Source organism: Culex pipiens, chromosome 2 (assembly GCF_016801865.2).
Source record: "Culex pipiens pallens isolate TS chromosome 2, TS_CPP_V2, whole genome shotgun sequence".
NCBI lineage: Eukaryota > Metazoa > Arthropoda > Insecta > Diptera > Culicidae > Culex > Culex pipiens.
Window position 1 is genome coordinate 24,852,905 of NC_068938.1, and position 27,055 is coordinate 24,879,959.

General features: G+C 36.3%; 3 protein-coding genes across 9 annotated transcripts in view; all 3 read right to left on the bottom strand.

Annotated features, from left to right (window-relative positions):
- Positions 1 to 333, bottom strand: part of LOC120414559 (dymeclin) — a 45,187-nt gene extending 44,854 nt beyond the window's left edge. For both annotated transcript variants that reach the window (XM_039575777.2, XM_039575776.2), the window contains exon 1: positions 118 to 333. In XM_039575777.2, the coding sequence (XP_039431711.1) occupies positions 118 to 260 (143 nt within the window). In that variant the 5' untranslated portion in view covers positions 261 to 333. The remainder of the gene's footprint in view (positions 1 to 117) is intronic.
- A 3,428-nt stretch (positions 334 to 3,761) lies between these two features.
- On the bottom strand, positions 3,762 to 5,572 carry LOC120414579 (uncharacterized). Its single transcript, XM_039575815.2, has 2 exons — positions 4,774 to 5,572; positions 3,762 to 4,712 (listed from the first exon to the last, which is right to left on the bottom strand). The coding sequence occupies exons 1-2, from the start codon at positions 5,458 to 5,460 to the stop codon at positions 3,993 to 3,995; spliced, it is 1,407 nt and encodes a 468-aa protein (XP_039431749.1). The 5' UTR covers positions 5,461 to 5,572; the 3' UTR covers positions 3,762 to 3,992.
- Positions 5,573 to 14,758: 9,186 nt separating this feature from the next.
- LOC120414557 (probable phosphorylase b kinase regulatory subunit beta) lies at positions 14,759 to 25,461 on the bottom strand. Of its 6 annotated transcripts, XM_039575770.2 has the most exons (14): positions 25,302 to 25,461; positions 25,114 to 25,232; positions 24,846 to 24,981; positions 22,117 to 22,209; positions 21,252 to 22,060; positions 20,762 to 20,973; positions 20,431 to 20,445; positions 19,876 to 19,893; positions 19,366 to 19,518; positions 18,671 to 18,775; positions 18,486 to 18,611; positions 16,727 to 16,816; positions 15,688 to 16,664; positions 14,759 to 15,629 (listed from the first exon to the last, which is right to left on the bottom strand). In XM_039575770.2, exons 1-14 carry the CDS (start codon positions 25,325 to 25,327, stop codon positions 15,113 to 15,115), a joined length of 3,396 nt encoding a protein of 1,131 aa, XP_039431704.1. In that variant the 5' UTR covers positions 25,328 to 25,461; the 3' UTR covers positions 14,759 to 15,112. The 6 variants fall into 6 exon arrangements, with proteins under 6 accessions (XP_039431704.1, XP_039431705.1, XP_039431706.1 ...); XM_039575771.2 differs by lacking the exon at positions 20,431 to 20,445; XM_039575772.2 differs by lacking the exon at positions 19,366 to 19,518.
- Positions 25,462 to 27,055: the final 1,594 nt, after the last annotated feature.

The following is a 27,055-nucleotide window of genomic DNA, read 5'->3' on the forward strand; positions in this document are numbered from 1 at the left end:
CAAATTAGTGGAGTAAACAAACACTGTTTTTTTGGGGAAGGGAAATCGTCTTTCCTTTTGCTGCTGATAACAAAATACAAGACGCAACATCAAAGTTTTGTTGATAAGCCCCCTCACCTATTGGTCGGCAAATTGATGTGGTACTGCAAAAAGCTGTTCCAAAAGTCGTCGTTGTACGCCGGAACATGGTCCCTGCCGACGAACCGCTTCAGATACTCGTTTTCAGCCAGGTCGACCTGGCGGCTCACGTTCATTCCCATCTTGAAACTGCACTCTTTTCGACCCCGAAACAGTCCTCCACCCGCACACACGAAAGCCCGCGACGATCCCCCGGACGGCGGCGTAGATTCCGACGGTAAATATCCGCACTAAAACGAAATTTTTACGGCGAATCGCGACTCTGGTGCCAGCACAGCTGCATCGAACACTTTTATTTTTTGATGACGTTCGTTTCGCGAGAACTGTCAGATTGAGTCGGAGTCAGAGACCGGGAACGGAGCCGAGCCGGCAGTGCTGCCTGTTTGTTATGTTTATAAAATTCACGGTATGATGATATCACTGACTGACGTCTTGAGAAAAGGTTTTCTGATCGATTTGGTGTCTTCGGCAAAGTTGTAGTTTATGATTAGGACGTTTCAGATAAAAATGGTACATGGTTCAAACAAGTTTTACTCAATTGTTCTTAAATTAGAACGCAGAATCTTAAAAGGCCAAAAACAAATAAGCCGGGTTTTGGTTTTTTTTCAGAATGGATACGAAAAAAGCAAAAAAGCTTAGAGATTTAGATTTGTTTTCTATTATTAAATATCACTAAGAATCAACATTACACAATCTTAAAATATTTCCAAACAAGCTTAATGTTGGAATTTTTAATCTTATATTCGATTTTTTTTTTTGTTAAATGTTAGGGGCAGGGGGGGCAGAATGGCCCATGGGGGCAGAATGGTCCACCCTTGGTTTTGGGCTTTAGAATGGATTTAGACCAACTGTAAGGCAAGGGTCTTATAAAGGACGTCAAATAACATCATCATACCGAAAACGACGTTTAAATTCATTGTATTTTTCGAATTATGAGCAAAAATGTAAATAATTGACAAAATCACGCAAATGTTGTTTAATTCGAGGTTTCTAAATAAGCTTTCTGAAAAGTATGATTGTTTGAAAAAGTTTGTTCAATGCTAATAATGTTACTAGAGGTTACTACCAAGGTAAACAAACAACAACGGAACCTTCAAATCATTTAGAGGCTTGGTGGTGGAAGTGTTAAATTAAATTCCACTTGGGGGCAGAATGGACCACCCTGTGGGGCAGAATGGGCAACCTTAGAAAACAAGCCATTTCATCTAATACAACGTTGAAGGGAGATAAGAAATTACTTAAGGGACCTTTCTAACATAGTTTCCATGAATTAGACAACTTTTATAAAAATAGTCACTTAACAAAACAAACATTTTTGAAAATAGTGTTAAAATGTTGAAATAAGACACTATTTTTACAAATAAGCATCAAAACAAGTAAAAAATCAACTAATGTTGCATTAAACGATAGATTTTTAGAATATCAGAATTTTCATTTTTTTTCAAGGCTTGAAATTTAAATTTGTTAAGTTCAAAAATGTTGGATGTTTATATTTTTTATAATTTTGTTTGAATTTTGGTATTATTGCACGTTCAAATTTTCAAGTATTTTAGTTTTTTGATTTTTAAAGTTATGCTTTTTTTAATATTTGTTGCTGATTTTTGAATTTTAAAATTGTCATATCTTAATATTTTTTAATTGATAAAATTTGGAATCTCTGCAATTTTTTAAATATAAATTTAAAGTTTTTGATATGCAAAGAGCGATTTAATTTGGGATTAATTTGTTAAATTAAGAATGTTTCAATTTTTAATGTTTAAGTATGAAAAATAAAAATTTTGAATTTTATGTTTAAAATTTTAGAAATTTTGATTTTGTTTTCGAGTATAAACATGTTTATTTTTTTTAATACAGAAGATTTTACATTTTGATTTTAATTTTTTTTTAATCTTGGATTTTTATATTTTTTTTATTATTGCTGATTTTAAAATTTAAGAATTTTCATTTCTTTATATTTTTAAATTGTATAAGTTTTGAATCTCTGCAATTTGAAAAAAAATATTTTTAAATTCTGGATATTTTTTAAAATTTTGTATTTGAATTTTTATATACTGTTTTTTCACTTAACAAAATTTAAATATTAAAAATTAAATTTTTGAATTTTGTGTTTCACATTAATAAAAAAAATATTTTGTTCAAAATTTTGAAGTATAGAAATGTTTAATTGCTGTTTTTAAAATATAAGAATTTTCATTCCTTAATATTTATGAATTGTTAAATTTTAGAATCTCTGCAATTTCGAAAATTTAAATTAAAAAAAAATACTTTTTATGTATTGATTTTAAATGTTTGAATACACTCCACCCCCGGTGGTTGGTCACTTTTTCGTTTGACACTTTTTCAGTTTACCCCGTTAGTTTGTCAAAGTCAAACTAAAAAGTGACGAACTGTCACTTTTTACACGGCGCTCACGCCGTTTGACAACAGTTGGTGTCAAACCATCGGGGTTTGAGTGTATTAAGAATGTCTGAAGTTTTGAATTTTAGTTTTTAACATTTCTGAAAATTTAATTTAATTTTTTTTTTGATTTTTGAGATTTTAAATTTGAGGAATTAAAATTTGTAATGTCATAATTTTTTTCAATATTGTATAAAAACACTTTTTGATTATTTATTTTTTAAGTTTCAAAAGTTTTGTTTTTTTTTATAATTTTTGAATTTGAAAACTATTTGAAATTTGTAATTTATGAAAGCTACAATTTTTTTATTCTTACATATTTTTTGGTATTTTAGAACTTGAAACTTTAGATTATTTCAATACTTTAATTTTTGAATATTTTGAATTTTTATCATTTTTAATTTAGAGAAATTTCATATTTTTGAGACATTTATAGATTTTTTGAAAAATGGTCAAAATGGTCAGAAAAGAAAATATATGCTGGTTATTTTTGAAATTTTAAATATCTGAGTTTTTTTTTTCATTATTTAAAACTTTGAATCTTGGACTTTAATTTTGTTTTAATTTTAGGATATTTTATATTTTAAAGTATTTTTTTTAATTTTTTGTTAGTAATTTTTTGAATTTTACTTTTATTTATTTTCAAGTTCAAAATTTCATATTTTCAATTAAAAATTATTTATACGCTTAATTTATTCTATGTTTGACATTTACTTTTATCGTTTTGGAACTAAGAAATTTTAGATTTTTATTTTTTTATCAATATTTAAATTTTTGAATCTTGGGCTTTAAACATTTTTAAATTTGAAGTTTTTTTTATGTTAATAATTTTTTGAAATTTTTATATTTTGTGTTTATTGATTTTTTGATTTTACAATGTTTAAATTTTAAAGTTTATAAATATTTTTATATTTTGGATTATTAAATTATGTTTAACCTAGTAATTTTTAAATACATATTTTTTCCACGTTTGATTGTTTTGTTATTTGTTAATTTTATTATTTTTGAATGTTTAATTTTCGAGCTTATTTTTTGTATTTTTTAATATTGAAAATAAAAAAATTGAAAGCCACGTAGTTAATGCACGTAGTATACATCCAGAGTTTTTTTAATAGGTCCTTTAAACATATGGAAGACAATAGCTTATTGGACCTTTTCAAAAAAACTCAAGGCATGTTTTTTTAACTGGATTGTCATCTAAAAAAAAATAATGCCACAAAAAAGTCAATCATTTTTCATGTTCATATTGTTTCACCGTTTGTAAAAGCACACCTATGAAATTGTGATTATTTTTTAGTGCGAAATGTCTTTATTTGCTGGACAGGAATGGGTAATTTTTCTTTGCTTCTAACGTAAATAATACCGAATTAACACGCGCGTGAAAAACACATTCATTTTGTTACGACTGACTAGATTATTTTAAAGTAACAATTTGTTTGACTTACTTTACGAGCGCCTTACCATATTTTAAGCTTAATTTTGTTCACCATCATAAAGACGGCCACAACGCAGAGCATGAAGCTGTAGTACGAGATGATGACCAGCGACGCGGCCCGTTCCATGAGCAGCGTCTGAAAGATGATGTTGACCAGTCCGGTGAGCAGATTCGCCGTCAGAAAGAACGCCAGCCCGTTCTCGTTGATCGCTTCCAGAATCAGCGGCAGATACGGGATGCAAAAGTCGTGTCCCTTCATGATCTGGTCCGGGGTTTTGGGCTCTTCGAAGCGCACAAAGTAGATGAACAGCTCGAAGAACATAAACAGGGCGCACATGGTGGCCCCGATCGCCAGGATCCAGAACACGTAGCCCATGTTGGCGAGTCGGCGCGACACTCCGAACATGTCCTCGCACACGTAAATCATCTTCCAGCAGACGCCGGCCACGACGGTGAGTTTGATGGCGCTGCGGAGGAACTTCTTCGAGGGTTGGATCTCGACGGAGGGTCGCATCACGGCGCCGAGGTAGGTTGAGGCCAGGTAAAGCGCCACGTAGCCGGGGATTGAGGAAATTCCCTCGCGGTTTGCGTCCCAGAAGTTGGCTCGGCCGGTTTGGTCGCTCAGCACGTAGCGGGACACGCCCAGATGGAGCAACATCTCGTGGCAGCACAGCACCGTGATGGCAATGAATTTGGCGATCTCCGGATCCTTGATGGCGTCCATGATGAGCGTGCCGAGAATCTGAGAAAATTTAAAGCATGATTATTTTTAATTTTATCTGGCAAGTGTCATCGCTTCTCACCTTAACGAACGCCAACGTGACGAAAAAGTTCCAGTGCACTCCGTACTCGGACACGTGCTGCTGATAGTCAATCTCCTGCGTCACAAAAAACCGCGCCGCACCCAGCACCACCAGCGGACAGCTCCCCAGCAGCACCTCCCCCACCCGCTTCCAGCTCAACCGCTGCTCCGGACTAACCCGGTACACAATCCCGTTGCTAAACACGTACAACCCAACGCCCACGTCCATCAACCCGAACCCGAACGTTTCCGTTTTCGCCAGTTCCCGCGGGAATATCCGAAAGTCAACGGCCAAAATGCAAACCGCCGTCATCAGGTTAATCAGCGCCCGCGCCGCACTCATAAACTGCGGCTTCCGGCCCGGAATCTGCACAAACGGCGCAAAGTGCGTCTTGAGCCGCATCTGGTGCACGACGGAAACCGCCGTAACCAGCGCCATCGTGACGGTAATGTTCAGCACCATGGGATGCAGCACGGTCACAAAGAGCACGAATGGAACCACGATTAGGCTGAACTCGAGCAGGAACCGCGTTGGGACGTGGACGATTGTCGCGGCGGAGACGAGCTGGACCGTGTGGAAGGTTGTGAAGAATGACGGCGCGATGTGGAGGAACACGTCCAGCGGGGTGGTTCCGTTGTTGTTCTGCATGGACGTTTCGTGCAACGTTTTGTACTCGGTGGGATCCATTGTTTTTAAGTGATTATTTTGCGGACATTTACGGGGAAAGAACCGGGTTCGGAACGCGAAAATCGTGCTTGTTTACGAAATTAGTTTTGACAGCACGGTTGATTTGTTTTGGCTGATGGTTTGGGTGGGGGAATCCGCTAGAGGCGCTGCTGAGCAACGAAAAAGTTCAGTCACAGGGGACAAAAATTTTTTGTTTTGATTGTTGAACCCAGTCAGAAATGCTGTGAAGGATTCCGTTACAAGTCGAGCCACGGATGACACGCTGTTGTTTTGATGATCCCGCATTGGGAAAGTAAACCGGTTTCAGGAACAGTTTCCATTCTATTTCAACCATTGTGAAGTAGATAAGTATAATAGAATATGTGTTTTTTTTTTCAAAACAATCCATTCGCTGTTCATAGGACCTTTAGAAAAAGTAAACGAGATTACTTTTTTCGGAAGGATCGATAACACCCAGTTAACTCAATCCGAATTCTGAAACGGAATCTATTTAGAATCGTATACAAATTCCGTTTCAAACGCAACAACCAGTTCCGTGTTCGAATCGGTTGTTGCGTTTGAAACGGAATTTGTGTACGATTCTAAATAAATTCCGATTCAGAATTCGGATTGATTTGACTGGGCAGGGTCCTAAAACTCTGTGTAAATGTTTACGTGCATCGCCAAAAAACATGCTCATTCATTCCTCAGAAACTCATTCATGATATTTTTTATTTTTATTTTTGCAAAAAAAATGACAAGACGAGCTGTCATGTAGGATATTTACTGTCAGAAAGGGCCAAGAAGTATTTTTTTAGAAATTGACTCAAAAATCGATTTTAATTTATGGTCGTACAAATGGTCATTTTCTTGGTCATTGTACTCAGAAAAATAATCTTTATTCTTGTAAACAATAATATCAGCGAACCCAATAGGGTCCAAAAACCCAATAAAAGAAAGGCAAAGGGTTTGAGGATGGTCATGGTCAATGATCAAAGGAATACCAAAAACTATTTCTGATCTTTTTTTTACTATGTTAAAACAAAAAAAAACGCTCGCGCTCAGAAAACTATGGTGCTAAGGGCACCATACTTTCAACGGAGATACTTTCTGCCAAGAAAAGTCGCAATGCTTATTGTTCAAAATTATTTTAAAAATCCGGACAAATAAGCTTAATCGATGTGTGCAGTAAAATCAGCAACCAACACCAAACCTTAACCAATTACCAGCAGCAAATATTTTAAATTTACAAAATGATAATAAAGAGCGAGTCCACGAACAGGGCATACCCCTTTGTATGGGACGTCGTTTGGATCTCACCAATCTGCCTGAAATTTTCAGGGGTTGTTTGTACATATAAAACTAGCATCTGGTCAAAATATGAGCACTCTAGGTCAACGGGAAGTGGGGCAAATAGGGACACAAAGTTTAAAGGTTCAAAAACGTCAAAAATCTTAAAAATGCAACAAAATGCAGGAAGAAGCATCCCAATTGGTTAAATCTAAAGGGAGTTATTGGCATTTTAGTGAAAAAATAGCATAATTTTCAAACTCAAATAAAAAAATGTTCCATCCAGATATCAACTCTGTTCGACCTGCAGTTTGTAGGAGACATCTGGGACTACCATCTGAGACTGAGAACGCTTTGGGTAAGGCAGTTTAACATATTAAATAGACACTTTTACTTTTAGTGATTTTTTTGTTTGTAAACTTTTGCTCGGGGACCCCTTAGATCCCATTTTCTGGTGATGATTTTATCATATTCGTGTTCCTGAGACAATTTCACAAAAGAAACATGCATAAAAATGTTCATTTTCATCCATTTTAACCCTTTAAAAAATGAAAGTGAAAAAAATCTTCGATTCACATTTTTTGAAAATCAAGCTCGTTTATACTAGATGACACCAGAGAAAAAAGCAGCTTCTTAATTTTTTATAACTTCCCTAAATGCCCTTTCAGATGCATTTTGAATTTTGAAGTTAAATTGAATTTTGCCTGAGTTATAGCCTTTTAAAGATTTTTGACGTTTTTGAACCTTTAAACTTTGTGTCCCTATTTGCCCCACTTCCCGTTGACATAGAGTGCTCGTATTTTGACCAGATGCTAGTTTTGTATGTACAAACAACCCCTGAAAATTTCAGGCGGATTGCTGAGGTCGATGCGAGATGGGTATGTTTTGCTCGTGGACTCGCTCTTAATTAGTAAGCCTGAATGTTTTGATATTTTGCTTGTATTTTGATTTTAAGTTAAACTTTATTAAATTGTAATTAAAAGTTAAAATAAAGAAAAAAAATTAATAAGTTTTTTTTGATGAATGGTCATGCTGGTTTGCTGAATATAAAAGTACACGAATTTAAGAGTTTAAGAACATTTAAATTAAAGAAGTAGAGAATAAAACAATGAAATAACTAAAGAATGATAGAATTCAAGAATTCAAGATAGCCAAATACAATCACAGAATTGATGAATTTTAAAATTACGGAATAAAAAAAAGGAAAAAAAGAGGAATAAAGAATTAACGAATTAAAGAATGAAGGAATTGAGGAATTGAAGAATTAATGAACTGAATCATTAAAGAATTAAAAACAATAATAGTTAAAGAATTAAACATTTAAAAAATTAAACACTTAAAGAACTAACCAATAAAAATTAGAATTTAAATAATAGTAAAAAAGAAATTGAAGAACTAAAAATTTAAACAAATATAAATTGGGTTCTAAAATTAAACTTACACAGCAAATTTTGATGTTCGTTTTCAGTTAATATTTACTGAAAACTGCACTACTGAAATCTTCAGTTAGTTTTTCGCTGAATTTCAGTTAAAATTTGTATGGAGCTGTCAAAGTTTGCTGAAATTTCAGCAAGTTTTCATTTACTGAAAATTTTAGTGCAGATTTCAGTAAATATAACTGAATTCAGTATTGATAAATTGGTGTGTACATTTGTAATATTATTGTTCACAACGATAAAGCTTATTTTTCTGAGTACAATGACACTTTGTACGACCGCAAAGAATTTAAAATGGATTTTTAATTCAATTTTTAAAAATTAACTTCGCGGCCCTTCTTGACAGAAAAGGTTCTATTTGACAGCTCGTTCCTAGGGGACTATGTTGATCCATCGAAAATTTATGTTTTGTCAATTATTTTTTTGTATAATAAAAAAATAAAAAAAGTGATTAGAAATGGTTGTACATACAAATTTACATAGGACGCATAGGACCCTATTTGAGAATAAAAGAATTCTTGACTTTTTTTTGATGAGGTCCTATAAACAAATGTAAACATTGAGTGTATCCCTTTCACACCTTATGTCAAAGTCGATCGGAGTAAGCGGGATACACTCAATGTTTACATTTGTTTATAGGACCTTATCAAAAAAAAGTCAAGAATTAAATATCAAAGAGCTTTGCTTAAAATAAAAATACGCGAATTTTAGAGTTTAAGAACATCAAATTAAAATTACAGAATTAAAAGGAATATGAGGAATAAATAGTAAAACAATTAAAGATTGAAATAATAAATAATGAATGAAAGAATTAATGAGTCAAAGGATTACAAAAATATTCAAAGAATTTAAGAAAAATTTTAAAGGGTTGAAGAACTGATGAGTACGACGCCAACATTTCAAAAAGCATCATGTACAAACCATGCGTTTTGAGAAAAACGCATTTGAATGTTGAGCATCCATTTTCAATTCCCATTTTAATATAAAAGCAAAATAAGATGTTCTAATGATAACAAACGATGAAAAACGTTGCTTTTATTGATACTTGATCATAAAAATTCAATAAAACATTATTTCCGTAATTTTATTTGAGAAAAACAAACATAACTTCTTTTGAAATCACCAACGTCGATATCACCCTGCTGTCATTGAGGGGGGCGCTTTGTTATGATTCGTTTTTCTTCGCCAAATGTACATGGCGCTTTGTTCATGTTGCTTTTTTTCCGTCACGAGGTTCATGTAGCCTTTTGTTTGACAGGTTGACAGGGCTATATAAACAGGGACTGCTGATGGCAGAGATTTTGTTTATGTTACTTTATTTAAAATCATGATTAAACAGACTTTACTGAAGTAACTTTTGCTCATTTTTGGTGGAGAGGTAGCTTATTAGGAGTACTTTCAGAATATGCAATAACCCAGAAAGTGTCAAAATGTACATGATGCCTTTTGAAATGTTACCGTCGAGTTGAAAAATTAAAGGATAGGACAATTTAAAAAATTAAATACTTAAGCATAATTAAAGAATTAAAAAATGAAATAATTAAAATACGAAAGAACTGAATAACTTCCCAATAAAAGAAACAAAGGATTTTCAAAACTAAAGAGTAAAAAAGTAATTAAAGAACTTGGAAGACGATATTCGAAGATAAACGACAACTGGTAGTATCAAGTGGTTAAGAAGCGAAAAAAAATAATCACCAGATTACAGACGGGATTCGAACCCGCACCACCCACGTCTCTAGCGGGGTACTCTACCCTTAAGCCACCGTGATCCTTGGGATTCTAGTTGTCCCAAGACACCAAAGTAGTGTTCAGCTGTAGATTTGATCGCACAACCACGCCTCTAATCTAGTTCTTCTTTTCGCTCTCTTAACCTTCTTGCTACCGTCGTTATTGTCGCTCTCTTCTTGGTGAACATCGCTGAGCAGTGTTCGATAGGCCATTTGCTTTATCGAGGGTAGTTGGTAGTAAGGATTGCTACTCATGAGCCCTCTCAAAGCGTGGACTCCTGTTCCTGCTCGGTACAGGCTTGTATCTTGGTATACAGAATTGTTTGTTACTTTTTTATTATTGACCCTGAGTTAGGCCCTATCGAACACTGCTCAGCGATGTTCACAAAGAAGAGAGCGACAATAACGACGGTAGCAAGAAGGTTAAGAGAGCGAAAAGAAGAACTAGATTAGAGGCGTGGTTGTGCGATCAAATCTACAGCTCGATAGCGGTGTGCTCTCTTATACTAACTGACATTTTGGTAGTTGCGAGAAAATCGATTTTTAAACTTTGAATTACTGTTTCTGGAAAACTATTCGACAAACAATTGTTCTAACAATTTTAAAGTATGCACCTGACATTACTTAAAGACATTGTGAAATATAAAAACTTTTGAAATGCTAGAAAAATTTTGGCAGAGAAAATACGAAAAAAAATCATGCTTGCAATTGGCACAAGTGTGTTTTGGGAGGTAATTTGTATGAGTTAGCACAAACGTGCACAGGGCTTTGGTACAAAAGCGTGCAAAGTAAATTTATTGTTACAATAGTTCAAATTAGTTGTTTCAATGTTATTTTTTCACGAGTTGGTTAATTTAAGCGTAAGAAAAACATTTTATATCAAAACTTTTTTCAAACACTTATTTTAGTTTGAATTTGGTAGGAAAATTAACCTTTTGGAAAAATCAGCATTTAAATCAAAATTTTTGTATGAAAAAATTAGTGAAATTATATTTTTTATGAATATAATTGTAAAACCATCCATAATACATCAACTATGACGAATACTGAATGATGTATTCCTTAAAACATAAGAAAATGATGTTGTAAAAACTTTTAGCTAGTTTATTTTATTTCAATTATATCATACGACCTTTCAAAAACGAATGCTATCCAAGGCACAAACCGTTATTTAGATTTATGGTGAATTGCAGTTGGAACAAGTGTGTCTCATGCAATGGAATCGATGAATGTATTGAATAGAACAAATGTGCCTCAAACAAATTAAATACGTAATATTTTTAAGCATGGACGACCCATACAGTTGTGCCAAGTGTGCAAATCAACTATGAAAGATATTGTTACGTAGTTTTTTGCATGGACGACCCCTGCAGTTGAGCTAAGAGTGCACAACGACTTGAAGAATATTAAATTGGACTTTTGGGTTGGGCTAAGTGGGTAATGGGTTGGGGAAAAATGTTGTTACGTCGTTTTTTTGCATGGACGACCCCTGCAGTTGTGCTAGGAGTGCACAACGACTTGAAGAATGTTAAAATTTGCCTTTTAGGTTGAGGAAAAATGTTGTTACGTCGTTTTTTTTGCCTGGACGACCCCTGCAGTTGAGCTAAGAGTGCACAACGACTTTAAGAATATTCAATTTGCCTTTTAGGTTGGGCTAAGTAGGTAATGGGTTGGGAAAAAATGTTGTTACGTCGTTTTTTTTTGCATGGACGACCCCTGCAGTTGAGCTTAGAGTGCACAATGACTTGAAGAATGTTAAAATTTACCTTATAGGTTGGGCTAAGTGGGTAATGGGTTGGGGAAAAATGCTGTTACGTCGTTTTTTTTTGCCTGGACGACCCCTACAGTTGAGCTAAGAGTGCACAACGACTTGAAGAATATTAAATTTGACTTTTGGGTTGGGTTCAGTGGGTAATGGGTTGGGGAAAAATGTTGTTACGTCGTTTTTTTTGCCTGGACGACCCCTACAGTTGAGCTAAGAGTGCACAACGACTTGAAGAATATTAAATTGGACTTTTGGGTTGGGCTAAGTGGGTAATGGGTTGGGGAAAAATGTTGTTACGTCGTTTTTTTGCATGGACGACCCCTGCAGTTGTGCTAGGAGTGCACAACGACTTGAAGAATGTTAAAATTTGCCTTTTAGGTTGAGGAAAAATGTTGTTACGTCGTTTTTTTTTGCCTGGACGACCCCTGCAGTTGAGCTAAGAGTGAACAACGACTTTAAGAATATTCAATTTGCCTTTTAGGTTGGGCTAAGTAGGTAATGGGTTGGGAAAAAATGTTGTTACGTCGTTTTTTTTTTGCATGGACGACCCCTGCAGTTGAGCTAGGAGTGCACAATGACTTGAAGAATGTTAAAATTTACCTTATAGGTTGGGCTAAGTGGGTAATGGGTTGGGGAAAAATGCTGTTACGTCGTTTTTTTTTGCCTGGACGACCCCTACAGTTGAGCTAAGAGTGCACAACGACTTGAAGAATATTAAATTTGACTTTTGGGTTGGGTTCAGTGGGTAATGGGTTGGGGAAAAATGTTGTTACGTCGTTTTTTTTGCATGGACGACCCCTGCAGTTGAGCTAGGAGTGCACAACGACTTGAAGAATGTTAAAATTTGGCTTTTAGGTTGGGCTAAGTGGGTAATGGGTTGGGGAAAATTGTTGTTACGTTGTTTTTTTTTGCCTGAACGACCCCTACAGTTGAGCTAAGGGTGCACAACGACTTGAAGAATGTTAAAATTTGACTTTTAGGTTGGGCTAAGTGGGTAATGGGTTGGGGAAAATTGTTGTTACGTTGTTTTTTTTTGCATGGACGACCCCTTCTGTTGAGCTAAGAGTGCACAACGTCTTGAAGAATACTAAATTTGATTTTGGGTTGGGCTAAGTGGGTCGTGAGTTTTTTTTTAATCTTTTTAAGTACTTTGTATGGGATTTTGTATGAGCTTTATTGTGCAGGAAACATGTAAGCAAAGTTTCAGCTACGTAACAACATTTTACAAGTGGGTTTCAACCCAAAAGACCAAATTGAAAACATTCTTTAAGTCGTTGTCCACTCTCAGCTTAACTGCAGGGTTCGTTTATGCAAAAAAATACTACGTACCGTTAGTGGGGGTGACACTGGGTCTGGGGGGTGAGATTGAGTCAAAGTATTTTTTTTACGGATTTTACCATTTCTCAGGTGCGTCTCTATGACTCTAAATTCTGTTAAAATGGTATAATATTGTATAGTAGCCCAAATCAAAAGTCCAATTTGAAACACTATTCATGTCGTTGTGCACGCTTAGCTCAACTGTAGGGGTCGTCCATGCAAAAAAAACGACGTAACAACATTTTTCCCCAACTCATTGCCGCTTAGCCCAACCCAGAAGTCCAATTTAATATTCTTCAAGTCGTTGTGCACTCCTAGCACAACTGCAGGGGTCGTCCATGAAAAAAACGACGTAACAACATTTTTCCCCAACCCATTACCCACTTAGCCCAACCTAAAAGTCCAGTTTGAAACATTCTTCAAGTCGTTGTGCACTCCTAGCTCACGTACAGGGGTCGTCCATGCAAAAAAAACGACGTAACAACATTTTTCCCCAACCCCATACCCACTTAGCACAACCTAAAAGTCAAATTTAAACATTCTTCAAGTCGTTGTGCACTCTTAGCACAACTGTAGGGGTCGTCCATGAAAAAAACGACGTAACAACATTTTTCCCCAACCCATTACCCACTTAGCCCAACCTAAAAGTCCAGTTTGAAACATTCTTCAAGTCGTTGTGCACTCTTAGTACAACTGCAGGGGTCGTCCATGCAAAGAAAACTACGTAACAACATTTTAAACTAACCTACAGAACCTAAATACACTAATCCTAATCAATGGGTCGTCCAAACAAAAAAAAACTACTCCACTAAACCATTTTAACACACTACACCTAACTGATAATTCCTTCTCGCTTCCAAATGTGCACACTTGTGCTATTTGCCTTCCAAAATAGTGCTCCATAATATTGCTCAAACTAGCAAGGACACCTGGCAATTTACCATAATATTATAGTGTAATCGTATTTTTATGGATTTGCGTGTTTTCAAAAGGTAAAGCCATGATGGAAAATAAGAGAGCACATCCATGATGCGTTCGAAAATGTCAGTTAGTACAAATGGTTGCAAGGCGATATCTCCGCGTAGGAAACGAATTTTTCAGATCTGTTAGAAGCGTTTTGTAGGGAATTTAATTAGCTAAAAGATGGCATCATTAACTCATTTTGGCCCAATTTTCAGTTAGAACATTAGAGCACACCGCTATCGAGCTGAACACTACTTTGGTGTCTTGGGATCACGGTGGCTTAAGGGTAGAGTACCCCGCTAGAGACGTGGGTGGTACGGGTTCGAATCCCGTCTGTGATCTGGTGATTTTTTTTCGCTTCTTAACCACTTAATACTACCAGTTGTCGTTTATCTTCGAATATCGTCTTCCAAGTAAAAAGAGTCATGGCCTAACTCAGGGTCAATAATAAAAAAAGTAATTAAAGAATTTAAAAAAATAATAAAGGATTTTGAACAATAAAAACATAAAGAATAAAGAAATTTTAGCACACAATCATTTTAATTTGTGCATTCAAGAAATTCAGAATTTACGACATATTTTTTCAATTGTCGAATTTTACAATTTGGGAATTTCAAATTTTAGGATATTTTTTTATTTCGGAATTGGGGAATCAAAGATTTAATTAATTAAAAATTAAAGAAATATAAAATTCAAGACATTTAGAAAATCAGCGGTATAGAATCTAAAAAACCAGATTATTTTACACTTAGGCCGTTGAAAATATTTTTCAAAATTTATTGGTTGTATTTCGAATGATAAATAAATAACATCGACTGTTCAATACATAACTTGTTAATTGTTTTATTTTATTTTGTAAACCTACAAACAACTACACATAAGCTATTCTATGTCACGGTCCTAATGCTGTAGTAAGTTTTTGTTTGTTTGATATATAAAAAAAGCTTTCGAAGCTCAAATTGTTAAACTTTTCAATGGCCAAAACATGTTTAAAAAGCATCTGCATGCAAATCTTTGGAAACGTAATATTTTTAGCGAAACCAGTAAAACTGAACCTTCGAGCTGCGCGCAACTGATGTAAAAAAAAACTGTAATATAAAATCTAAACTTTTATCTTACTAAAAAAACACAAACTATCCTAAGCACCAAGAAAGAACGAAAAAAACCCCTTCTCACTGCACCCGGCAGTGGTCCTCCACGTCCTCGGCAAAGTCCTCGGTGGACAGGGCGCACCGCTGCAGCACGCTGTTGACCGCGGCCCGGGCCAGATAGCCGGTGGTCGTCGTTTGCGACAGCGAAAACAGCGGTGCAATGTCCTTCGTCGGCTGCAGGTTGTTGTCCTTGCAGTACATCGAGAAGGAGTCCTCGAGCAGGAGGTCCAGATCGAGGATCTGGTTGAAGCGCAGTTCCGGGTTGCGGCGCAGGATGGTCGCCACGATGCAGAGCAGTTCGACGGCGATCTGGCGGCGTTCGGGTTGGACGATCTTGTTCAGCATCTCTTCGACTTGGAGCGCGAACGAGAACTCGCTGCGGCTCTTGTTGGTGAGCGTGGTCGTCGCTGGTAGGTTGTGGCCCTGGACGGTTATGCCTAGCGGGGTTCGCTCCAGGACGTCCCAGACGTGGTTGTAGAAGGTGGGAGGAACTCGGAAGAGGCAACCCTCGAGCTGGCGACGCTGCAGGGCGCTGAAACTGGTTGGAGGGAGGAGTTAGTTGTGGGGTATTTGGTTTGGGCTTTGACTTGACTTACTGATCTTCTTGGGCCCACTGGCTAACGGTGACGACCCGCTGGAGCAGCTTGCGGATTTGGAACGGCGAGAGGTTCTCGATGTCGGCGCCTTCATCGCCGGTCATGTTGAGGTACAGCCGCATAGCTTCTAGCACCCAGCCGACACGGATCTTGAGGATACCCTTGAAAATGTCCGGGTTGGTAGCGATCAGTCGGCCGCAGTAGAGCACCACTTCTTGCTGCAGTACGGCGTAGATCACGTCGTACGGTTGTACAGTTGAATACATTACGTTCTGGATCTCGGACGGAGTCATCGGCTTGTCGAAGACAGTTTCGCGCTGCCCGATGACACCGACCGTGATCTGTTTGCCGTTGACCAGCACCGTTGTGATGAACGGCGAGATCGAGTCGACAATGTGTCGGAGAAGAGAGCTGCAGTAGCGGACCGCTCGCCAGTAGCGCAGCGTTCCGGCACGATAGTACAGATCGGTCAGGAGGGTGTGCACTGAATCGCCGTTGATTTCGTAGTTTGCTCCCTCGCGGTGAAGAATGAAGCCGAGCAGTTGACACTTCAAGAAGATCGATTCCGTATTACGCAGACCGTCGATAATGTCGACAGTTGGCATGTTCTGGTACTCAGCAGCCGAGATCTTCTTCTCGCGGTACGACTGCGCCCTCGGAACATCCGTCAAGCTCTGATAGCCGATGTAATCGTGATGGATCTGCGCAAACGAAGATTCGTTCGTATCGGGCAGGTCCGACTGGGACATAAAGTCCAGATGTTCAATGCAAGAGCTCGAAATCAGATTCTGCAGCCGACCGATGCGGACCTTCATGCCATCGCAATAGCCCTTCTTGAGCATGGCCAACAGGTCGATCATCTCCTTGAACTGAGGATCACGCATGTGCTCCTCGCGGATCAGCAGACACACCGTCGGACGTCCCGACAGGCGCCAGTACTTGCCCACAAACTGCAGCTCCGTCTTGATGTCGTCGATCTAAGTACAAACAGTTTTAATGTGAAACCGAACAAGGGTCAGGTGAGTCAGGTTAACATTACCAGCAAGGCCATATCGCGGTAGAGGTAGAAATCGGACACTTCGAAGATCAGCGGGTAGCAGAGAACCGTCATGCCGCAGATTCGATAAACCTAAAATAATGAAGTTAGTTACCATCACTCATTGATTGTTTAACAGTTGAGTACGGAGATCGGAAGAAATTCTTAAATTCCTAAAATTCTTAGAATTCCAAAAAATTCTAATATTCCTAAAATTCCAAAAATTTCTAAAATTTCTAAAATTATTAAAATTCCTAAAAAAATTTAAATTCCTAAAATTTTTAAAATTTTAAAAATTTCCAAAAATTCCAAACTTTCCTAAGACTCCTAAAATTCCTGAAATTCTTAAACTCTTAAACTCTTAAATTCTTAAATTGTTAAATTCTTAAATTCTTAAATTCTTAAATTCTTAAATTCTTAAATTCTTAAATTCTTAAATTCTTAAATTCTTAAATTCTTAAATTCTTAAATTCTTAAATTCTTAAAGTCTTAAATTCTTAAATTCTTAAATTCTTAAATTCTTAAATTCTTAAATTCTTAAATTCTTAAATTCTTAAATTCTTAAATTCTTAAATTCTTAAATTCTTAAATTCTTAAATTCTTAAATTCTTAAATTCTTAAATTCTTAAATTCTTAAATTCTTAAATTCTTAAATTCTTAAATTCTTAAATTCTTAAATTCTTAAATTCTTAAATTCTTAAATTCTTAAATTCTTAAATTCTTAAATTCTTAAATTCTTAAATTCTTAAATTCTTAAATTCTTAAATTCTTAAATTCTTAAATTCTTAAATTCTTAAATTCTTAAATTCTTAAATTCTTAAATTCTTAAATTCTTAAATTCTTAAATTCTTAAATTCTTAAATTCTTAAATTCTTAAATTCTTAAATTCTTAAATTCTTAAAGTCTTAAATTCTTAAATTCTTAAATTCTTAAATTCTTAATTTCTTAAATTCTTAAATTCTTAAATTCTTAAATTCTTAAATTCTTAAATTCTTAAATTCTTAAATTCTTAAATTCTTAAATTCTTAAATTCTTAAATTCTTAAATTCTTAAATTCTTAAATTCTTAAATTCTTAAATTCTTAAATTCTTAAATTCTTAAATTCTTAAATTCTTAAATTCTTAAATTCTTAAATTCTTAACGGTACACATCAACCATAGCTTTTGCACCCAGATTTCTGTTACAGACATTTTAGTATCTTCAATACTACGGGAACTATCGTTATGATTTTTTATTCATCCCCTAAATTACTGTCTTCAAAGTCATTTACAACAAAGTTTGACTATTTTTACAATCAGATTCTTGCAGGATTGGGTCCGTAAGTTTGACAAATTTAGAATAAGAAGACAACAACTTCCTTGGTTGTTAAATTCTTAAATTCTTAAATTCTTAAATTCTTAAATTGGAAGAATTTGAGAATTTTTGAATGTTTAAATTTGTGTATTTTTGAATTTAAAATTTTCTGATTGTTAATACTTTTGGGATTTCTACATGTAATTTCTTATTTTTTTCTAATTTTGAATTTTTGGACATAAGAATTTTTAAATACTATAAAATAAAAAATGAGGTCGTAAAAAAACAAGAAAATTAAATGAAAACAAAAAATAATATTTCTGTTCCTTTTCAGCTGCGAACTATTTAAGAAAAATCTTGTGACCCTTTCCTTGACTGTTTCTTGGGTATTTTTTTGTAGAAGTTTTGCGTTCCTTCCGAGCTCCGTACTAGCCTTACTGAAGACCAGATCGATTCCGGCAAACCATACCTTACTGGTGCCCAGCGAACCGACGGGACGCGGCGGCCGCCCGGTCAGCCCGATCTTGTCGTTCACTCCCAGCTGCTGGTACACGTTGATCAGCTGCGTCGAGGACCAAATCTGAACCGGTTCAACCTAGGAAATTGACAGAACCGTTAGACGGAGCTTTCCCAGAACTACAAAATCTAACCCACCTCGTGCGGTGTCTGCGTCTGGATGCCGTAGGTGGCCATCATGGCCTGCAGACGCATCGATTCCGCAATCAGCACAATCTGGACGACCAGGTCGGTTGCTGTGCCCTAAATTTGAAGATATAATTGCGGTCACATCGAGGGTGAAGAAAATTTTCGACGAAACAGCTTTACAGGAAGAAATTTGTTTTTTTTTTACAAATAATAGAAATAGAAATACATTCTCTGTCACAGAGTCGGGTGTTATTCACATTCTGGAATACTCCAATACATTGCAGGCGGATTAATTTCGATAAAATTTGTTAGTCAATCAAATTAAGTTTTTTTTTTCTAATTGATGTGCAATGGTAATCACAATGAACGACTGGTGAGCACGAGTGAAGGTGAGTAACTTATGGTGACACATGGAAACATTGTAAAAACAAAATTAAAGTGATTTTATTCATTTTAAAATAATAAATCGTGTTCGGATTTGAATCCGGTAAAAAAGAATCTAAACATAAGTAGACTTCTACAAAAAAAAATCAATAAACAAACCCAGTCACGTAATTTTCAAGCAGCCCCAATTCTGCCAGAATCCTGCCAGAACGCCGTGACTGGGAAGTTCCAAACTACTGAACCGATTCAAAAACAACAACAACAACATCCAAAGAAACGTCAACCGCCCCAGTCTAGAAAATGTCGCAACCCCTATTTACAGTCTTCTCCGGCGGCGGTTCCGACGCTTCGGACCGCTGGTCCTGGTCCGTGTCCTTGCTGTCGTCGCCGTCGCCCGCGTTCCCGTTGCTGTCCGCGACGGGAACCTTGGCGGGCGACGCTGGCAACAGCTGGTGATGCATTACGGCTAGGGCCTTACCCGGATTTTGAATGAGTTAATGAGGGTGTGAAGATTTTTTTTGGTTTCGAGTTTTAATTTAGATTTACCAGATTTTGTTTTTCGGGTCAGATTCATATTTACAGCGAGCAGCGTTGTTTGGTGGGAAAGAAGAAGAGCAACGTTATTTTCGCGACTGTCACGAACAGAGAAGCATCTTGAAGCACTTGAGACAAACTTAACATTGGGTTGGAAAGGAAAGGGGTCCGGGAATCGGAGTTTGAACTTAAGAGAAAAGGAAGGTGCGAAGGCAACATAACCAACGAAACATTCATAAATAGAGAGTGGAGGTAGGATTGCGAAAATCTGGCAGAAACCAAGACTCGATACTTACACTTCCAATTTTGGTACGCTGAAAGCGCGTTGCGTAAAGCGATTGTTTTTTGGGAATTTTTATAAATAGAAAGAGAAGAAAATTTAGCTTTAGTGGACAGTACTAGTGTAAGCTAAGTTTATTCGTGGAACCCTGAACAGCGACCTGGAAAGTGACTTGCGGGATAAAAGTTATAAGCTTCCCCAATGTACATTAAATTAGGAAATGTACGGAACCCCAATAGTATTTTTTTTTAAATAAGTCCAATTGGTATAATTTTGAAATAAAGATGAAAGCTACTAAAGTTTTGAAACTACAAACTAAAACGCCAATGAATCTACGCGAATTTAGAAAGGGTTGTTAATTCACACAAAACAAGAAAACATATCCAGATTAAGAGGAGGACACTGGTATGAAACTAGCAAAAAAGGATAAGTAAAACCCAAAAAAAATATGAATAGAAAATCTCCGCAAGTCAGAGCGTTAATTCTATTCTACAAACAAAAAAAAATAATGGTAAGAATGAAAGAAACACAGTTCTTGGCAGCGAATCGCTCCGAAGACATTTTTACTTACTATTCCCGGCTTAGCCTGTTTGTTTTGTGCAGTTTTGTGTGATTTTTTTTTTGCGATTTACAAAAAAGTGGTTAAGTTTTTCGCGAGCGCGCAACAACAAACCCCACCGTGTGAGTTATTCGAAGGGGCAAGGGGGCAGCATGTTGGATGTCAAGGTGAAGAAAAAAAAGAGTAAGAAAAAACCATCGTTAATTTCTACCACCTTGCGGTTCCACCTGGTTTGTGGGGTGGGGGAGAAGCTAGGCTTTATAACTACAGCGGCGGAGTTACCGGCTTTTGGTCTACACTTTCTACAACAGTTCCTCGTCTTGGCAAGCGGTGCCGAACTTACCTGGAACGCCGAGTAGCGGCCACCCTTGCGGGGCCGGTTGTAGGACGGCAGATAGCGACGGATCGGGTCCAGCTCGTTGATGTGCAGCAGACCGGCCGTCAGGAGCTGGGCAATGATGAACACGGACTGGCCCCACAGGAACAGCGATTGGGAGGGCGCCCGGGTGTACATGCCGTCACTGTCCGGGGCGTAGCACATCGAGACCACCGGGTCTGGAAATTGGGATGCATGTCAGTTCAAATCGAATTTTGAAACGGAATTTGACTAGAATCGTGAACGAATTCTGTTTGAAACGCAACTACCGGTTCCGTGTTCAAAATTCGTAGATCAGTCTATTCGAATTTCCGTATCAGAATTCGATTTGAACAGACTAGGAATGAACCGGTTGAGAACCGGTTCGATTTCCATTTATTCACGAACAACGAATGTTCAACATAACAACACTTTAAAATGACAGATCACATCTATGCGCTGCAACGGCATCTCTTACCTCCATTATTGTCCGAGTACATGCACTTCCTCAGCTCCATCTGGTACTCCTCGATCTGCTCCAGGTTGTTCTTGAACACCCCGTCGATGATCATGTACGTGTAGAACATGGGCCACTCGCACTCGTACCCCTCAAAGTCCTTGATCTCACCCTTGTGGTAGTACCGGCGCGTCTTGTCCTCCAACCGCGACAAATACCCATCCCGGCTGAACCGCTTGAAGCCCTTCTTGCCCTTCAGCCTCACCACCACATTGTTCTTGCTCAAATCAACCAGCCGCTCCTCGTGCGAGGCAAAGGCCGGAAACGACAGCGTCGGAATCAGCGAACTATCCACTCCCTTCGAGCTAGACTCACGAGGTAGCATGGTTTCAAAGATGCTCCGATTGCGGTTGTGCGCGTCAATATCCACATAAACCACACTCCACGAAGCGCCCTTCTCCCCAAACAAATTACACCCATTAATCGCCTCCAGCGCCGACTTGGCCATCCCGATCGACGAGGCGTGAATCTCCGGCGTGCCGTCGTTGTACTTCGAACCGCGCTCCCACATCCCGTAATCGGGCGTTCGGTAGGCACGCTCCACGTAGTACACCAGGTTCTGCACGAACGCGACCTCGTCCTGGGTGTAGATGATCTGCAGCCCCGAGGAAATCATCTGCACCAGAAAGATGAGGTAGATGGACACCACGTCGATCTGCAGGTGGTTGTACTTTTCGTCCGCGTAGATTTCCTCGCCCGTGTGCAGGTGGAACTTGCAGTGCAGCGCGTTGACGGCGCACTGGCGCGACTTGAACTTTTCGACGCGGTGGCTAAAATGACATGTTTGCTTAGTAGGAGAAATTAAAGATATTTTTAACAATCTTACGCCTGTTTGATCCAGCACTCGAGAATTCCGCGCATGCACTTGACCGCGGACTGGCCCAGCTCGTACGACTTGCCGCGGTCATCGTCAATGCGTCTACGAATAAAAAAACATTTTATTGATTTAAATCTGAATAAATTTAGAGCGTATTCTAGAGAAGGTCATCCCAAAAAAAAAAAAAAAAAAAAAAAAAACAATTTACAAACAAAACTTATTTTGGGAATCCCATGGAGAATTTCCCTTGTCCTCTCAAAAGGCTGATAAGGAGCTCGGAAGGAACGCAAAACTCCATATAAAAAAAAAACGCCCAAGAAACGGTCAAGAAAAGGGTCACGAAAAGACTTTTCTTATCGAAAAAGAAAAAGCCAGCTTGTTACCAATATGGGTTTATGAAGAAATCTAATGTTTTGATAATAATGTTGTATTCGATACAATAATTATTAAAATTCCTGATTGCCTTACAATGCCTTATAAAAATAAGTGATTTACAAACTGAACAGTTCAGAATCACGGAAATTTAGAAATCCAGAAATTGATAAAGAAGTCCAATACAATGTATTTATTTGTAAAAATTAAAAAACAAATATTTTAAATTAAGAAATTAAAAAAAATCAAAGATTTTGAAATAATCAAAAATTAAAAAAATAAACATTTTCAAAAATCTAGATTTAAAAAAATCCAACTTACTAACCAAATACTAACATCAAAATTCAAATAGTTCAAAATAATTTCAAAAACTATTCAAATTTAACAATTTTAAAAAGCTCAAAAATATAGAATACGAAAATCTAAAATAAGAATATGGCTCAAAAGCACTAATAAATAAAGAAATAAAAAAAAATAATAAATTCAGAAATTAAGCAATTAAAGAATTGAGGCATAAACAATTTTAGGAATTTAAAAATTTAAGATTTTTTTCAAAACTGTTTTTATTTATATTTAAGAATTTAAGAATTTAAAAAGTCAAGCATTTAAAATTTTAAGAATTCAAGAATTCAAGAATTTAGGAATTTAAGAATTTAAGAATTTAAGAATTCAAGAATTTAAGAATTTAAGAATTTAAGAATTTAAGAATTTAAGAATTTAAGAATTTAAGAATTTAAGAATTTAAGAATTTAAGAATTTAAGAATTTAAGAATTTAAGAATTTAAGAATTTAAGAATTTAAGAATTTAAGAATTTAAGAATTTAAGAGTTTAAGAATTTAAGAATTTAAGAATTTAAGAATTTAAGAATTTAAGAATTTAAGAATTTAAGAATTTAAGAATTTAAGAATTTAAGAATTTAAGAATTTAAGAATTTAAGAATTTAAGAATTTAAGAATTTAAGAATTTAAGAATTTAAGAATTTAAGAATTTAAGAATTTAAGAATTTAAGAATTTAAGAATTTAAGAATTTAAGAATTTATGAATTTAAGAATTTAAGAATTTAAGAATTTAAGAATTTAAGAATTTAAGAATTTAAGAATTTAAGAATTTAAGAATTTAAGAATTTAAGAATTTAAGAATTTAAGAATTTAAGAATTTTAGAATTTTAGAATTTAAGAATTTAAGAATTTAAGAATTTAAGAATTTAAGAATTTAAGAATTTAAGAATTTAAGAATTTAAGAATTTAAGAATTTAAGAATTTAAGAATTTAAGAATTTAAAAATTTAAGAATTTAAGAATTTAAGAATTTAAGAATTTAAGAATTTAAGAATTTAAGAATTTAAGAATTTATGAATTTAAGAATTTAAGAATTTAAGAATTTAAGAATTTAAGAATTTAAGAATTTAAGAATTTAAGAATTTAAGAATTTAAGAATTTAAGAATTTAAGAATTTAAGAATTTAAGAATTTAAGAATTTTAGAATTTTAGAATTTAAGAATTTAAGAATTTAAGAATTTAAGAATTTAAGAATTTAAGAATTTAAGAATTTAAGAATTTAAGAATTTAAGAATTTAAGAATTTAAGAATTTAAGAATTTAAGAATTTAAGAATTTAAGAATTTAAGAATTTAAGAATTTAAGAATTTAAGAATTTAAGAATTTAACAATTTCAGAATTTCAGCATTTAAGAATTTCAGAATTTTAAAATTTAAGGAATTAAGAATTTAAGAATTCAAGTATTTAAGATCGAAAATCTCAAAATTATCTCCATCAGTTACCAGAAACCTGTTAAAAATTAAAATTGTGAATTGAACCGGTTATGATACTATTTAGTTCTATCATAACCGGTTCAATTAATTCGTTTTGCCTTCCAGCAGAATTCGGCAGGGCTGAGCTGTAGGTTAGTCGAGGTTAGTCGTCGACTAACAAGTTCTTTACAAAAAATGTCGCCCTCCTTAAACAATTTGGCGCCCTCAGCAGGACCCAAGAGAAACTTTGCATTTTGCAAATTTGCCAAGTTGCCGATTTGTGCTGCGCCTTCATGAAAAAGATATAGTGCCCCCTCAGGAGGCCCCAGGGCGCCCAAAATGCCATTTTTTGCAAATTTCAAAAAAATGCCTAAGGCAGAAGAATTCGGACATAATTCCAACACGGCTCAGGCGAAACCTAATTCTGTCAGATTACTGCCAATTTTTCGTGACTGGGAGGCATGTTTTTTTCTGACATTTCGTCGTGCACTCTTAAATGAAGCTGACAAAATCGACACTAATGTTGAGTCAAATAAGTTTTAAAATTTTATTTGGAGCTTTGTGAAATATAGTCACATTAAAAATTTAAAAAAAGCAATTGTTTACCCCAAACTCACCTGTAAGCCTGGTACAAGCTCCAAATCGAGGCCGCACAGTAAACACTGTCCCGGATGCTTCCGACCTCCTTGTCCGTGCTCAGCACCGGGAAAAGGCCCGTAATTGGACTCTGGAACTGCAACAGCTGCCGCTTGACTGCAAATGTAGAGCAACAAAACAAACCCGCAGTGTTGATCAATTAACATTCGACCAAGGACGAATCAATCAAAAGTGGTGCGAAATGAAAGTGAAATTACGGAATGGTTCCAGCAAACAGATATGACTTACCAATTCCGTAGTAAATGTCCAGCTGCTTGACGGTGTCCTCGTAGTTCGAGATCTTCAGGAACTGGTCCAGATTCATGTCGTCCAGGCTGGGCTGCCGCGCCACGGGTGTAACCGTTTTGCTGCCGGAGGCAAAAACGCAAAGCCATCAAAACCAACCCCAAATTCACGCATTTCCCCCCAAAACTTACGGCGTGTGACGCTCCAGGCTGGCCATGGCAAGTGTCCGGCAAGTACGCTCCCTGGGAGGCGAATTTTCCGGGTTAAATACTGGATTCCGGGTGCAACTGCGGAACAGACCGACCGCGGATCGCGAAACAGGAAAAAATACCTCAGCCAATGACACCGTTGACGTTTCAATGTCACGGCAGCGCACAGGCGTTGTGCTGCCAACTGGCGGGAAACGGGCCGAACTGGCAAGGTAAACAAGGCGGCCTGGCGGAAAGTGGGGTTTGTTTTGGTGCGGATTTGTGGGAAGAAGAGGGGGAAGTAAACGAAGAAGGCCAGTTTTGGACGAGGGGTGCGAAGATGTAGTGTAGTACTAGAATATTAAATTTAAAATGACAATAAATTTAATAAATAATTGATAACAATTTTTCAATTGGGCGTAACATTAGCTAAAAACAAGCAAGGTGGAAGCACAGACACTGCGGTGGAAGGTGCGTGTTTTTGCAAGTATTTCAATATGAATTAATTAAAGTTTTGCTTTTAAATTTACACTGGACTTTACGACCACACAGTTACTCTGCATTACGACTCTGTTCAGATTATTAAAAATTAAAATTTCTTTTATAGTACTGCTTTTATAATTACGAAAAATTATCAATTTTGCAAAACGTTTTTTTATTTAACTGAAACTAACAATAATTTTAAATATACACAGCCAAACGGCCAAAAGTACAATTGTTAAGTTCTAGATCCTAAATCTTTGATGTTTTTTGATTTTTTAAATTTATTTTTTACTTTCTTTACTCTATACTAAAATGTATGATTTTTTTTTAAATTTAAGATTTATTGTGAAAGCAGACAAAAATCTAAATATTAGCGCAACCTGTCAAAGCTGTTGCGCCACAGGCACAGGTACACGCTAACGACTAACCACTACACTCAACCCCTGGTGGTTGGTCACTTTTTCGTTTGACACTTTTTTAGTTTGTACCCCGTTGGTTGGTCAAAGTCAAACTAAAATGTAACGAAATGTCACTTTTTTTTCCGCGCTCACGCACAATATCAAAACAAACATTTGATAGTGTGCGTGAACTCCGTGTAAAAGGGGTGTCAAACTAAAAAGTGACCCCGTTCGTTTGACAACAGTTGGTGTCAAACCATCGGGGTTTGAGTGTAGTTTTTTGTTCGACGCAACACACTGAGCAAAACTTACACCGCTCAACGAAGTGTTCTACACATGATCTGGCCCTGCTGTACAGAGCACTCAAATATCAATCGCAAAACACTTGAAATTTCGGTGATTGGCCATGAAATAATGTCAATAGCCAAACACTTGAATTTTAAATGGTGTTGAAAAATAAAAGTACGTACAAGCGATTTACAGGTTCTCGCTTGCTAGTCGTGCACGCTACCACTGCGCCGGCCGGCCAGTTGAAGACGGGAGAGTTTTTTGTGCTATTGGTTCTTGCCTCGCTTCTAGCCTTCGATGAAAGTCGCGCAAAAATCAATCAGTGAAACACATTAAATTCATGTGGATAATCACGTTGACTTTGAATAGTGCCTGTTTTGGGTAGATCTTGAGATCAATTTCAAGTGTTTTGCTCATCACTTTGAATAGTTCAAGAAGGTGGGACAAATTCATGAGCAAAACAATTGAAAAGCTTGAGCCACCCGAACGAAAATAACATGTTAAAAAATACCAAAAAGTCAACCGCCTAAACACTTGCATTTGATAGTGGTTTGGATTGATGTTGAAACACAAACCAATTAGATCTAC

Excerpts from the sequence above, each read along its gene's own strand:
- LOC120414579 (XM_039575815.2), bottom strand. The coding sequence starts at position 5,460 with ATGGATCCCACCGAGTACAAAACGTTGCACGAAACGTCCATGCAGAAC. Across the intron at positions 4,713-4,773 it reads TCACGTTGGCGTTCGTTAAG|ATTCTCGGCACGCTCATCAT; the intron begins GTGAGAAGCGAT and ends AAATTTTCTCAG.
- LOC120414557 (XM_039575770.2), bottom strand. The coding sequence starts at position 25,327 with ATGGCCAGCCTGGAGCGTCACACGCC. Across the intron at positions 25,233-25,301 it reads AGCCTGGAGCGTCACACGCC|CAAAACGGTTACACCCGTGG; the intron begins GTAAGTTTTGGG and ends TGCCTCCGGCAG. Across the intron at positions 22,210-24,845 it reads AGCTTGTACCAGGCTTACAG|ACGCATTGACGATGACCGCG; the intron begins GTGAGTTTGGGG and ends TTTTATTCGTAG.